General features: G+C 33.9%; 1 protein-coding gene across 1 annotated transcript in view; it reads left to right on the plus strand.

Annotated features, from left to right (window-relative positions):
• Positions 1–2,732: 2,732 nt before the first annotated feature.
• LOC128232412 (kinesin-like protein KIF28P) overlaps positions 2,733–13,320 on the plus strand; it is a 37,146-nt gene continuing 26,558 nt past the window's right edge. Inside the window, exons 1-3 of the mRNA XM_052945943.1 lie at positions 2,733–2,944; positions 10,882–11,097; positions 12,074–12,191. Of these exons, the coding sequence (XP_052801903.1) occupies positions 2,792–2,944; positions 10,882–11,097; positions 12,074–12,191 (487 nt within the window). The 5' untranslated portion in view covers positions 2,733–2,791. The remainder of the gene's footprint in view (positions 2,945–10,881; positions 11,098–12,073; positions 12,192–13,320) is intronic.

Genomic DNA, 13,320 nt, shown 5'->3' on the forward strand with positions numbered 1-13,320 from the left:
TGTGCTCACATATTTAAATAATATAATAAGAAGAACATTTGACAGTTAACTCAAATCTTGTTAGAAATATTTCAAATCACAAGTGTATCCAGGAAACCGTTTCAGGGCAGTAACATATTGAAAGTAAACAATGATGCCGTTAACCACTTTATTTAATTTTACGAAGTTCTGATCAGTCGTTCCAATGTTTCCAAGCATATTACAACATTAAAATCAGCACGTGGCTACCTATACGCAAAATTATGACACAGATGCGTACACAATCTCCTCCCTTTAATAGAAAAATAGATCTTGGAAACAAAATTAAAAGAAACCTGCATTAAAAAAACCCTAGGGTTGTTATGGTGACTTCAACATCAAGATGAGATGCCCTTCAATTTTGCTTTTTTTGATCTATACAGTAAGTGTTACATGCAAAACACTAAATATATGAAGGATAATTGTTTCCATGTGCAGTAAATACGTATTAAACCCCAGCAGTATTTTTAGAATTGTGGACGGGCGCAAAAACAAAAATCGATCCAATTGTATTTCTGAAATAATTAAGTCTGCAACATTTTGAAAATAGGTCCCGCTTGAAAGTATCATCCAAAATTAGTGTAATGTGACCGAGACGCGCACCTGCGTTGCTATAAATATTTACAATTTGTTTACGGAAGTGACGTTATTCGGTGTCGAGGTTAAATTTGCACTTTCATTTCGCAACATTTTTGCGAAGACTGGAGTGTGGTTTTAACAAAAACGTATACATTTACGCGTGGAATTATTGTGCAAATTGTTTAATTCATTCAAATTTTAATCAAAATGGCTGAGAACGTGCGTGTTGCGGTGCGAGTGCGTCCATTCATATCCTTTTTATGCGTGAGGTAATCAGTGGCATTGCCACTGACAGGACAGGGATTGAAATGAATGAAAGAATGGGATTGCTTACTCATGTGAACATTTCTTAAATTAACCTTCTTTATCTTTGTATATATGAATATTATGCATTGCATTACATTTCTGACTTCAGTGTACTTTCATACCTACACGGATGCATACATTTCTCAATTGTAAACAAATTGCCTAAATATAATTTGCTTTTTAAGTTCACAATTTCATAGATGTCAAATTCCAAGGCAAATGAAGAAATGACATGAAAGCAAAAATGAAATGAGAAAATAATAGCTGATACAAAATGCATTTTTACTGCAATAAAACATTCATACGCACTGTGTCCATGATTCCTAATATAGAAATAAGTACATGCATCAAGATAAGAAATAGGTTGCAGATGGTTTTATTGTAGACTTGAATTAAAAGTTCAAACTATGTATCAGTATATTGTCATACTTCATTAATATTTGTTATGCACATAGTGTCTGGTTTCTGGTTTCTGCATTTGTGATAGTCTGATTCTTTGTATAGAGATCGGAATCAATGGCATTCAATTTAAACACATGCTATGTATCCATTTAGCAGATTTAAATGCATGTGTCTTGTGAAGTCTCAATATTTATTTGAAATGCAACAGCTAGCCTTTTATATAATGCAAAGGAATTCTATTGGTGACTACTGATTGCCGTCACAAAACCGAACACTTTTTGAGGTTTTTCACAATTATCTTGAAGAGTTTTTGTTGTAGTAAGTTAAAATTGCGTATGAAACATCTTTGGTTAATGTCACAACATCTGTCAAAGTACAGATTTACTATCTCATCAATTTTATGTCAAAAATCGTTCATTTTATAGACAGTAAATCACCCTTAAATTCATGCGATGGAGGGCACAAATACCGAACACTTGCAAAGCGAAAATACATGGTCATACAATTATAAATAATAATTATGCTATTTTAAATAAAAACTTAGCTGCAAAGTTATTTATAGTTTCCGATGTTTTTCAAAACATGCAATTCAAATGTAAAGCGTGATTTCTATTTATAAATATCTTGAATGTAGGTCAACATAACTACACAACCTAAAGATGCGCGTGCGCTCTCATACATCATTCCCCCATGTGCTACATTTTGATTGATCTTTAAGGTATACACATTGAACGGCATTTTTTTAGAAAAATACTTAACAAAACAAGCTGAAACTTTGCAAGTGTGACCAAGGCAAGCCTCTGTATTGATCTAGGTCATCGAATAATCGATCACGGTAAACAAACGCAGGTTTTAGCCGGTGTTCGGGATTTGTGCCCTGTTCGGAAATGTACCGTCAACCAGTATATCTGCGTGGTTAACCTGCTTGGGTGTGGATCCACACTCAGAACATCTATGATGGTTTATACTTACAATGAAATAATTATTAATATCAAAAGAATGTTAAATGGTTTTAAAACACATGCATAAAGTAGATTTTAAAAAGTAAAGGCCTATTTATCAATTGCTCTAAAAGCTTTTTAGAGCTGATGTTACTTTCAGAATTATTCTTGACATGACTTTACATATGTATGTTTAAGCACACAGAGGTATAGGACTGCGATAATAACAACCATTTGAGTCGTCAGTACTAGGAGACCATGGGCAACAATATCACATTATTTGACAAACCACCACTACTACTATTTTTCCAAATCCATTTGTTAACAATAATTCGTCCTTTATGATGACAGTATATATTGGCACACCATCACTTATTTAGGCGTGAAGGTATCATGTAATTATTTAATACAATTAAAAAAGACATGATTTATCATTAAGGTGATATTCATTGTTTTGTTGAAAGTATTTCTAAACATTTCATGTCGTCCTTAACTTTACTCACAATGCACGAGAGATTGCTCGCAATGCCACACTGATCATAGAGATGAATGGACACACTACAGAGATTAAAGACCCAGAAAACCAGAAGAATGAACCTAAACGCTTCACTTTCGATTTTTCCTACTGGTCACACGATGAGTTCACAGAGCAATCTGATGGATATAATGAGCCGAATGGCAGTAAATATGCAGACCAGGTAGACTTTCTTTTTCCTTAATATTCTATATCATTAGTGTTTAATATTTCCATGGTGAAAGGACTCTTGCAGTTATGCAATTATGGTTCTTCGATGTTTATTAGCTCAACCCTTGTGTTGCAGTTGTCAAAATACTATGAAAATACATATAAAGTAGGAATGAAAGATGTGTGCATCAACTTGTTTGCCTTTTCAGTCCAATTTCAAACTAACAACAATTTAACGACAATAAGCAAAAAAACATACATGAAAACTATTCATAGATGATGCATGAAAGCCGTTTTGAATTGTACTATTTCTTTGCCTGAACATAAAGAAATGCTTTAACCAAATTAAGTGGGTCTGGGGCCTTACTCAATTATCAACTTCTATAAATCATAAATTTATGAGTAGAAACCTGGAAGTAGGATGAATATGACTGGTCTCAGGTAGAAACTGAGTGTTTTGGTTGAGCTTTAAAAAAATGAACCAATAGACTGAATGGAATCACTGATGCATTTCTAAGGATAAGGATAGGAACTATATTAATATCGCCCCTGATGCGGCGTAGCAAGTTAATGCTACAATGTAACTTACTGAAAAAAAATGGAAAACTCTTGTATTGAACAAAATATAATTTCAAACAATAAGTTACAGAAATGATCAGCATGTCCTTACATTAAATTTAAAATGTATTAATTGAATCCATCACATTAGATGTAATAAAAGTTATGATTGAAGTGATAAGGTGGCCTCTCAACCTAGATGTCACCACTTGACACACTTTTTGTGTCGCCTGAAAAGACGACATATAGGGGTTACTTTTGTCGGCGGTGTCGTCGTCGGCGGCGGCGTCCGCGTCCCATTTTCGCTTGTCCGGGGTATATCTCCTAAACTATTAGTGGTATCAACTTGAAACTTCATATGTACATAGATCTAATTGAGGGCAAGTGCAGTGCACAAGAACTGTTACTCTTGCTTCCATATTTTTTGAGTTATTGCCCTCTGTTATTTTTCATGCTTAAAGTTTTGTCCGGGGCATATCTTGTAGAATATAAGAGTTATCAACTTGAAACTTCATATGTAGATAGATCTCATGGAGGGCAAGTGCAGTGCACAATAACAGTAACTCTTGCTTTCTTAGTTTTAAAATTATTGCTCTTTGTTAATTTTCATGTTTAAAGTTTTGTCCGGGGCATATCTTGAAGAATATAAGCGGTATCAACTTGAAACTTCATAGCTAGATAGATCTCATTGAGGGCAAGTGCAGTGCACAAAACAGTAACTCTTGCTTTCTTAGTTTTAAAGTTATTGCCATTTGTTAATTTTCATGCTTAAAGTTTTGTCCGGGGCATATCTTGAAGAATATAAGAGGTATCAACTTGAAACTTCATAGCTAGATATATCTCATTGAGGGCAAGTGCAGTGCACAATAACAGTAACTCTTGCTTTCTTAGTTTTAAAGTTATTGCCATTTGTTAATTTTCATGCTTAAAGTTTTGTTCGGGGCATATCTTGAAGAATATAAGAGGTATCAACTTGAAACTTCATAGCTAGATATATCTCATTGAGGGCAAGTGCAGTGCACAATAACAGTAACTCTTGCTTTCTTAGTTTTAAAGTTATTGCCATTTGTTAATTTTCATGCTTAAAGTTTTGTCCGGGGCATATCTTGAAGAATATAAGAGGTATCAACTTCATAGCTAGATAGATCTCATTGAGGGCAAGTGCAGTGCACAAGAACCGTTACTCTTGCTGCCATATTTTTAAAGTTATTGCCCTTTGTTAATTTTCTTGCTTAGGTTTTGTCCGTGGCATATCTCGTAAACTAAAGGAGGTTTCAACCTGAAACTTATTCCGTAGGTATATCTGATTGAGGGTTCAAATGCCACCTACACTTGAAATTAAATGGCAACATCATTGTCTATAAATGAATAAAATGCCAATCTAACAGCTATAATGTCGACAGTAAATAATTTGTCAGGTGACACATCCGACTCACGGAGTTCTAGTTTCTTGTGGCCTCTCAAAATGGACATCAGTAATAGTTTTACCAGAAAACAGAGGCAACATACACACTGTGGTTATATTTTCAGAGATATTTCTTCAAGTTTATTCTAGACGAAATAATTATGAGTATAATCTTATAGAGTTGTGCTTATATGCAAAATAGAGTGAGATTTGTATTAATTCACTGGATACTTCTTGGCACATTCAACTAGGAAGTATGCAAAACATATTTGCAGAAAAACTATTGTTTAGATTTTGACACGCTTATTTGATCCATAATAAAATGTTCATTAAACGCCTTCGCTCTAATGAAAGTTTGCCAATTTCCATTGTTATTTAAGGATCACTGATAGTATGATTGAAACCACATAGGAAATACTTTTTTTCTCTTCAATTTATGTTCTCCATTTTGTAATAAAGTCCAGCTAAATTCTTAAATTGCGTAGGGATCTTGAATGACAAACATAGCTATGTGGTCATAAAAGTACAATGTCGAAGTTTGTTTTATGGCCTGACTAATAAAAGTTTTGGTAAAACTGAACGTCACAGGGCTTTACATGTGTATTAAATGTAATCCGACCAACTGAGGGGTAATTTAAACCAACACATGAACAATAGCTTTCATAACGTCATTGTATTGGAAAGGAAAAATTACAGTTGTTTTCAGAGTTCCAACCTTCGATCATTAATAGAGATATTCTATTCCATTGACATCATACGACATGTTGGCTATAGTAGCATTCAAATATTTACTGCCCATTTTCGTTAGATCATGGTGAGATTTAGAAATAACCTACCAGTAATAAAAATAGCTGAATAATTTTAAATCATCTTAAGCATGGTTAAAGTTTTCTATAAATAAGACGTGATAGAGAGTATTATAATATATGTAAATGCAGATTTAATAAAGAGCTAACAAATTAATTTATATTGAGGGAGGATTTTTTCTTGAAGTCTTACTACATTTTGTTAGCTGTCCATTCTATTGTTATCTCAGTCAAATATTGGTTTAGCAGTTTTACTGTTTGTTTTGAGATTAATTTAAATTTCAAAGTGATTCCTTCACAGCCGTCAGATAATCTTGATTACCTTTATTGTGTTCTGTCTGCAGATTGATATACTTTTATAAGATTGTAGAAATGAAACACAACAAAATAAGTGTCCAGTTATAAACAAGATTATTATTTAGGTTTTGAAAGGTTAGCTTAAGCCAAATTCCTATATGGACGTTAGCCCTCAAATTTTGTACTTAGCATGGATTAAATGGTTGTCAAGGGCTGATTAATCAGAACTTTGTTAAAGTAATCAATATGATTGATGACATTGTTGTTAACTTTTAATCATGAAATATTTGATAATGTGCTCAAATATTTAAATATAAATAAGTTCAAGGGCAATAGTTTTCTCAAATCTTGTTAGAATTACTTAGAATCGTGTCCTACATGTATTACCACAGATAAGAATAATGACATCAAAATCGAAATAAAACAAAATGAAAATGAGTTGCATTAGAACAATATGTTGAAAGGTTCTTGGTGTTACCTGTACCTATCATTAAACTGTCATCATGGAGTTTTGCAACTTGACTTCTGACTGGCCTTACAGGGATTTTCTTAAGCGGACGCCCGCTTGCCCACGCCGGGTTAAAATCGCCGCGGGCAAGTGATTTTTTTTTATGAAGTATAACGGAATGAAGTACCATGGTTGCGACAATGGTAAGGCTTACCATTGTCGCAACCATGGTACTTCATTCCATTATACTTCATAAATACCGAGGGACATTATTGACTGACAGAATCATGTTTTAATGAATATGCATGAGGCAGGGGAGATAACTCGTATGACTCTTATTCCAGTTAATTTGCATGTTACAATTAAAAATTAAAAATGTCCCACATATGTCATAGTCTTCATGGCTTGACCTACCTGACAAATATATTGTACTGAACTTGCAGATCCGGCTTAATCCCTGCAGCTTTTGCTTGAAAATTGTTCTATGGCTAAGCACCCTTCCCTAAATTTGCCACAAATTGGATGTGGAAAATGGGTGGCAGTTGGTGGAGTATTGGAACGGGTGGCACTTGGTGTAAAATGATGAAAAACAGAATAAAATGGGACTTTGATCTAATTTTTCACCATTTTCCACCAAATGCCACCCCAACGTGGCACTTGGTGGAGTATTGGAACATTTTCCACCAAATGCCACGTGGCAATTTTTTTCACCAAATGCCACCCCAACGTGGCACTTGGTGGAGTATTGGAACGTTTTCCACCAAATGCCACGTGGCAAATTTTTTCACCAAATGCCACCCCAACGTGGCAGTTGGTGGAGTATTGGAACGTTTTCCACCAAATGCCACGTGGCAGTTGGTGGCAAATTTTTCACCAAATGCCACCCCAAGGTGGCAGTTGGTGGAGTATTGGAACAATTTTCCATCAAATGCCACGTTCAGTTTCTTTGATCTTTTTTCACCAAATGCCATGCCAATGTGGCAGTTGGTGGAAATTACGTGGCACTTGGTGGAAATAAAATCATGGGATTTATGAAGTATGCATACAACAACCTAAGAACAACAAAAAACATTTCTTTGCAGTCATTTAGTTTCATATGTACACAAAATTACAAAGGATCACAGTTGATGGTGAAGAGCTGTCTGCATTTCTACATTTGGAGAAATCCTGAAAACAGTTTTAGTATTATTTATTTTGGAGGTTTCATTTTAGCTATCATTATTCAAAATATATTTCAAAATTAGATGCATAAATAAAATGACAACATTAAAAACATACTCTTTAATAAGTTTCTTCAGCTTTGGGCCTAGCCAGATTAATACCAAGTATAACAACAAAATGATATACCATAACTAATTATAGAATTCAGCCTCATACATTGAATCATTGCAAATATGTTTTATAAGAGCACTTGTCTGTTGTATTAGCAATGACAATACAGGTAAAAAGTTAATTTAACTACCGGTTTTGGTATTTTGAATATTGAAATGTCAATAACCTGTTTCTTTTCTTTAGTGATGCAGTCATTCGGTTGTTGTTTTCTGCAAGTTTGGCTATACTTCTTCTGCTATAGAAGTCCCCTATTCATATTTCTTTCTGAAAAAAGCGATCATTTTAATAAATCTGTTCAATATAACAGGGTTTGCCTCACAGAAGAATGTTATTTGTTCTACAATTTGTTCTACAAATGTCTTTGGAAACATGTGTACACCAAGATTCACTTTAATATCTTTATTTTTTCAAAATCATGCAGCCAACAACATGAATTACACCAAGGCTTTGTCAATACCAATAACGATTTTTCTTAAAAACACACACACCCTTTAGAATATACATCTTCTACATCTTTTCTTGACTGGCATTTAATATTGTTTATCTCACCCTTCATAGCACTTAGCACTTTTAAATAAGTATAAGCTAATAAAATATGATAAAACTATGAGGTCAGTCTTCATTTAAGTTATTGTAATATTCAAATATTTACCAAAAAGGTCTTAGATTCTTGTCCAGGTACATTGTCATCCTTATGGGGGGGTTTTGTCTGGAAAAAATGTGTATAACATTTCTTTATACATCTTCAACTTCATTGTACAAATTGAATGATAATTTTTAAACTTAGTACATTGCTTGACTGAGTATTTGTCAATTATTTTGGAATAAAGTGAAACATACTTGACAGTACATGCATAAAGCTTATCTCTTAGTCAAACTTTAAACAAAGACAAAGAGCCTAATATGTGTAAAAATAAAATAAAATGATAAGTCATGATCTTTTTTGGATGTTAATATGATAAAAAAAACAGTTACCTTATAATCAATCCATTTTATTAAACAAAACTGCACACATTTTTTTCTCACTATTCAAAGTTCCACAAAATTAATGCTAGTAACTGTCAGAAGATTCAAATATTTTGAGGAGATTTTCCAGCAGAGAGGTCATTCCGAGTTGAAATCAAACATTAATGCATCCCTGTACCTTTGGGGAAATAGCAACAGAGCACATGTACACAGAAAACTTAGTTTAACTCATCATTATCATGATCATGATAATCACCATCACATTGTTGTTGTTATCATCATCATCATCATCATCATCATCATCATCATCATCATCATCATCATCATCATCATCATCACATCATCATCATCATCATCATCATCATCATCATCATCATCATCATCATCACCACCACCACCACCACCACCACCACCATCATCATCATCATCATAATCATCATCATCAATAACAACATGTTGTTGTTGTTGTCACCACCACCACAATCATCATGATCACTATCACCACCACCACAATCATCATAATCACCAATACCACCACAATCATATTCACCAACACCACAATGAACTACCAACAACAACACAATTGTCAAAATCAACCACCACCACCACCACCACAATCATCATAATCACCACCACCACAATCATCATAATTACCACCACCACCACCACCACCACCACCACCACCACCACCATCATAATCATTATCAATAGAACCACCAACATCATAATCATCATCAATAGAACCACCAACATCATAATCATCATCAATAGAACCACCAACATCATAATCATCATCAGTATAACCTGAGCAACATTACCAGTTAGTTTTAAATAGTAGCATATGTAATGATGCTAAAACAGCAGCATGAACAGCAACTGTCGTAAATTCTATTATTATTCCATCATGATAAGTAATGGTTCCATTTTACAGAACTCTTGAGATTTTCTATGTCTTTTTTCACCAAATGCTACCCAAAAAATTAACTAAGTTCATTTTTTCACCAACTGCCATATGAAAAATTAACTAAGTCCAACTTTTTCACCAAGTGCCACATGAAAAAAAAACTGAGTTCAATTTTACACCAACTGCCACCTCCAGTTGGGTGGAAATTTCATGGCAGTTGGTGGAATTCTTGATATTCCACCAAGTGCCACCCATTTTCCACCAAGTGCCACCCATTTGCCATGGATTTGGGTGGCATTTGGTGGAAGTTGGTGGCAAATTTAGGGAAGGGCATCTGCTACATGTACCTTGTGGAACCAAAGAAACTGCCTCATTAATTATTCATAATTTGTTTGATGTTAATTTGCTTGACCCCTGTGTCGCAGTGAAATTTTCTTAGCCAAATCACTCAGGGTACACAACCAAGCATTTGTAGTTGTGTATCAACGATGATAATATGCCTGACCACATCTTATATGAGAGTGGCCATTCTTGCATTTGAAATGTATACATATGTTTCAATTATGACTCTATATATATGTGACGTCATCTGTGAAAAAGAGTCCTATTGAGGTATTCAACTTAACAATGAAAACACATTTTGACTTGGAGATAGGATTAAAAAACAAACTTATAGCACTGTGTAAAAGTAAATTAAAGTACCTTAATTTCAAAGATATGTAAAAATAGCTATGATTACGGGCTGATGAAGCGCGAAACCTTGCATAAATTTAAACATCACTTTTGCTTTCAAACAACTTATTTTCACTAACAATGTTATTAATATATTCTTTATTTGCCCTTTTAGCAGAGTTGTTATTTTTTCTATATTTTGTTAAATTATTTTTTCTGCCTGTATCTTGCAAATTGGGAAAAAACGTCGACTTTGGGAAAAATACAAAATCAGGCCAAAGTAGCTAATATAATGGCAAATATACATATTAACTTTTTTGTGCATACATTATGCTGTGAAAGAGTAAGATTTTGTTTATATTTCAAGAAATTCATTGCTTTTTTAATCATGAATATAATCTGCATTTATCAAATTGGATTTTTTTTATAAAATATTGGGAAATATGGACAGTTTTTCGCCAGGAGAAACAGCCTTTAGAAGGCAGTAAATTGCATAAGAAAAACTCACTGATATAAATTTACAAAAGTTCTTCTTATAATAAAATAATTGTATAACTTTCAGAAAAAGGTGTTCGGTGACCTTGGTCGCGGTGTGCTGGACAATGCATGGAAGGGCTACAACACTTCCCTGTTTGCATACGGACAGACAGGCTCGGGCAAGTCATACTCGATGATGGGGTATGGGGCGAACAAGGGCATCATTCCCATCTCGTGTGATGAAATCTTCAAGGAGATTGACATAAAGCGTGCGTCTGCTGGCAAAGACGAAGACTATCAGGTAATGACAAGAGATGATGACCCAAATTTCTCAAAAATCTTAAGCATAACAAGCTTTAGTACATGTATCTCATTACATTTAACCAAATTACATACTTAAACATGATTATTGTAAAGATATTTTCCTTTAAAAGTTTCAGAAGTCTTTAAAATGAGTTTATTACACAAATTTTACCAAAAACAATAACAGTTTGTCCATGAAATTGGAGATGTCCTATGTTTCCCAGAAAATAAAATAAACTTAGTTATTAGATTTAGAAAGAGAAAGTAAAAGAATGTAGTCAGGTTTGTTCCTAAAAGAAAACATTGATTCTTTCACAGAAAAAAACTTTCTTGGGGGAGGTTAATTTTTCTTGACGAGTACAAGTGAAACTGGAATTCTAGAAATAAAAGAATATAAACTTAAAAGTTATTAGATTTAGAAGGAGAAATTAAAAGAATGTAGTCGGGTTTGTTTCTGAAAATAAACATTTTTGTGGGGAGGTAAATTTTTCTTTAAGAGTACAAGTGAAACTGGAGTTTTCTTTAACATCTGTGAAAAATGCAAATGTGGCATTGGGAATTGGACACCATTTCAGCCATAAATTGGTAAGAAAAACTACTGCACGTCCAGTTATTATTGCTTGGGCCAATTTTGTTTTGTTGTGTCACATCTTGTCAAAAAACAGGTAGGGTATGTAGCCTTTTTATTAGGTTTTATTGAAGAACTATATTGCCATTATTTTGGAATGTGTATACATTTTAAAACACACACTTGCAAATGTTTTATTTTTCAACTGACAGACTATAAAAACTGTAGAGTAGGCACCTATTTCTTAAGTAGGTTAATTACCGGTAATAAAATGACCTGCGTGATGTGCTCATGTGTAGTCTTGTACATTTTTTTCTACTAATGAGCATGGTTAAACTGAACTTTTTCAGTTTTCTATTTTAAAATTGTTAAGCATGATAAAAGAAATGTTTTTATTTCTCTTCAGGTGACGTTCACTATGCTGGAAATCTACAATGAACAGGTCCGGGATCTGCTCAACGCAAAGTCCATGACAATGAAGGGCGGGCTTAAAGTAAGGCAGCATCCTACCAAGGGATTCTATGGTAAGATGATATAGCCATATCCTACATAACACCAAATAATCTTATTACTGTGAAATCATTAATGTTCGTGGGGCATTAATGTTCGTGGTTTTCGTGTGTAGGGTGATCCATGAATTTAAGATCCCACGAAATATAGACCCTTTATTCACTTTTTCAACTCCCATGTTATGTACATAGTAGTTGAATCGTTACAGAAGTCGCAGTATACAGTGTTTATACCTGTCTTACTGTATATTTTACTATCATTGTTTTGGTAATATCTAATATCTACCTTTAACAAATAATAAACCAAATCAATTAAACGTGTTTTTATGAACCAAATGATAGAAGCACGTGTTTAGACGTGTGCTGTTAATGAAAATCTCCAGGTTTACAAGATGTGCGTCGATACTCGATTTTGTTATTTAATGAAATAATTAATCGATTACTTTGGAGGATACTGAGCCCCCAACGTGACAAAGTACAAAACAACGCTTTCAAAATATTTTATTAAACAAAAAAATGTGTGAATAAATATTGAAAATGATCTTGTTTACTCAAATATATGCACCTTTTCGGTGTTTTCACAGTTTGCAAAATTCTAAATTGGTATTCAATGGCTTCCCCTATCTTTATTTATGATCAGGGTACATCTTCTTTTATGACCTTAATTCCCAATTAAATCAATAATTGACATGGGTATATGCACTAATTGGTATCTCGTACCACTTTAGCGTGTGTCATAAACCGTGTGACGTAAAAGACGGAAATCACGGGACAGCGCGTGGAGATTCTGCAGACAATCTAGGATGATGGCATATTCAATTTTTTTTTCAGAAATGAAAAACCACGAATTCAAGTACCCTTGAAATTGTATTTTTTCAGCAAACCACTAAATTTCATGCCAATGAATATAAATGATTTCACAGTATACCAAATATTTTTGTCAAATATAGTTCATGTCCACTTCAAGTGGGTTCAAGGTCAGACAGCTTCCATAGTTATGAATTGAATCCAGAGGGGGCGTTATAGGAGAAAAAACGTAATCAAATATGCCCCAAATGCACCATTTCGGACTAGAATTTGTTCAAATGGTCTAGGGGGAGAATTCCCAATCCCCTGTGCCAACGCTTAAATCAAAGCAAAATTT

Source organism: Mya arenaria, chromosome 1, assembly GCF_026914265.1.
Source record: "Mya arenaria isolate MELC-2E11 chromosome 1, ASM2691426v1".
Taxonomy (NCBI): Eukaryota; Metazoa; Mollusca; class Bivalvia; order Myida; family Myidae; genus Mya; species Mya arenaria.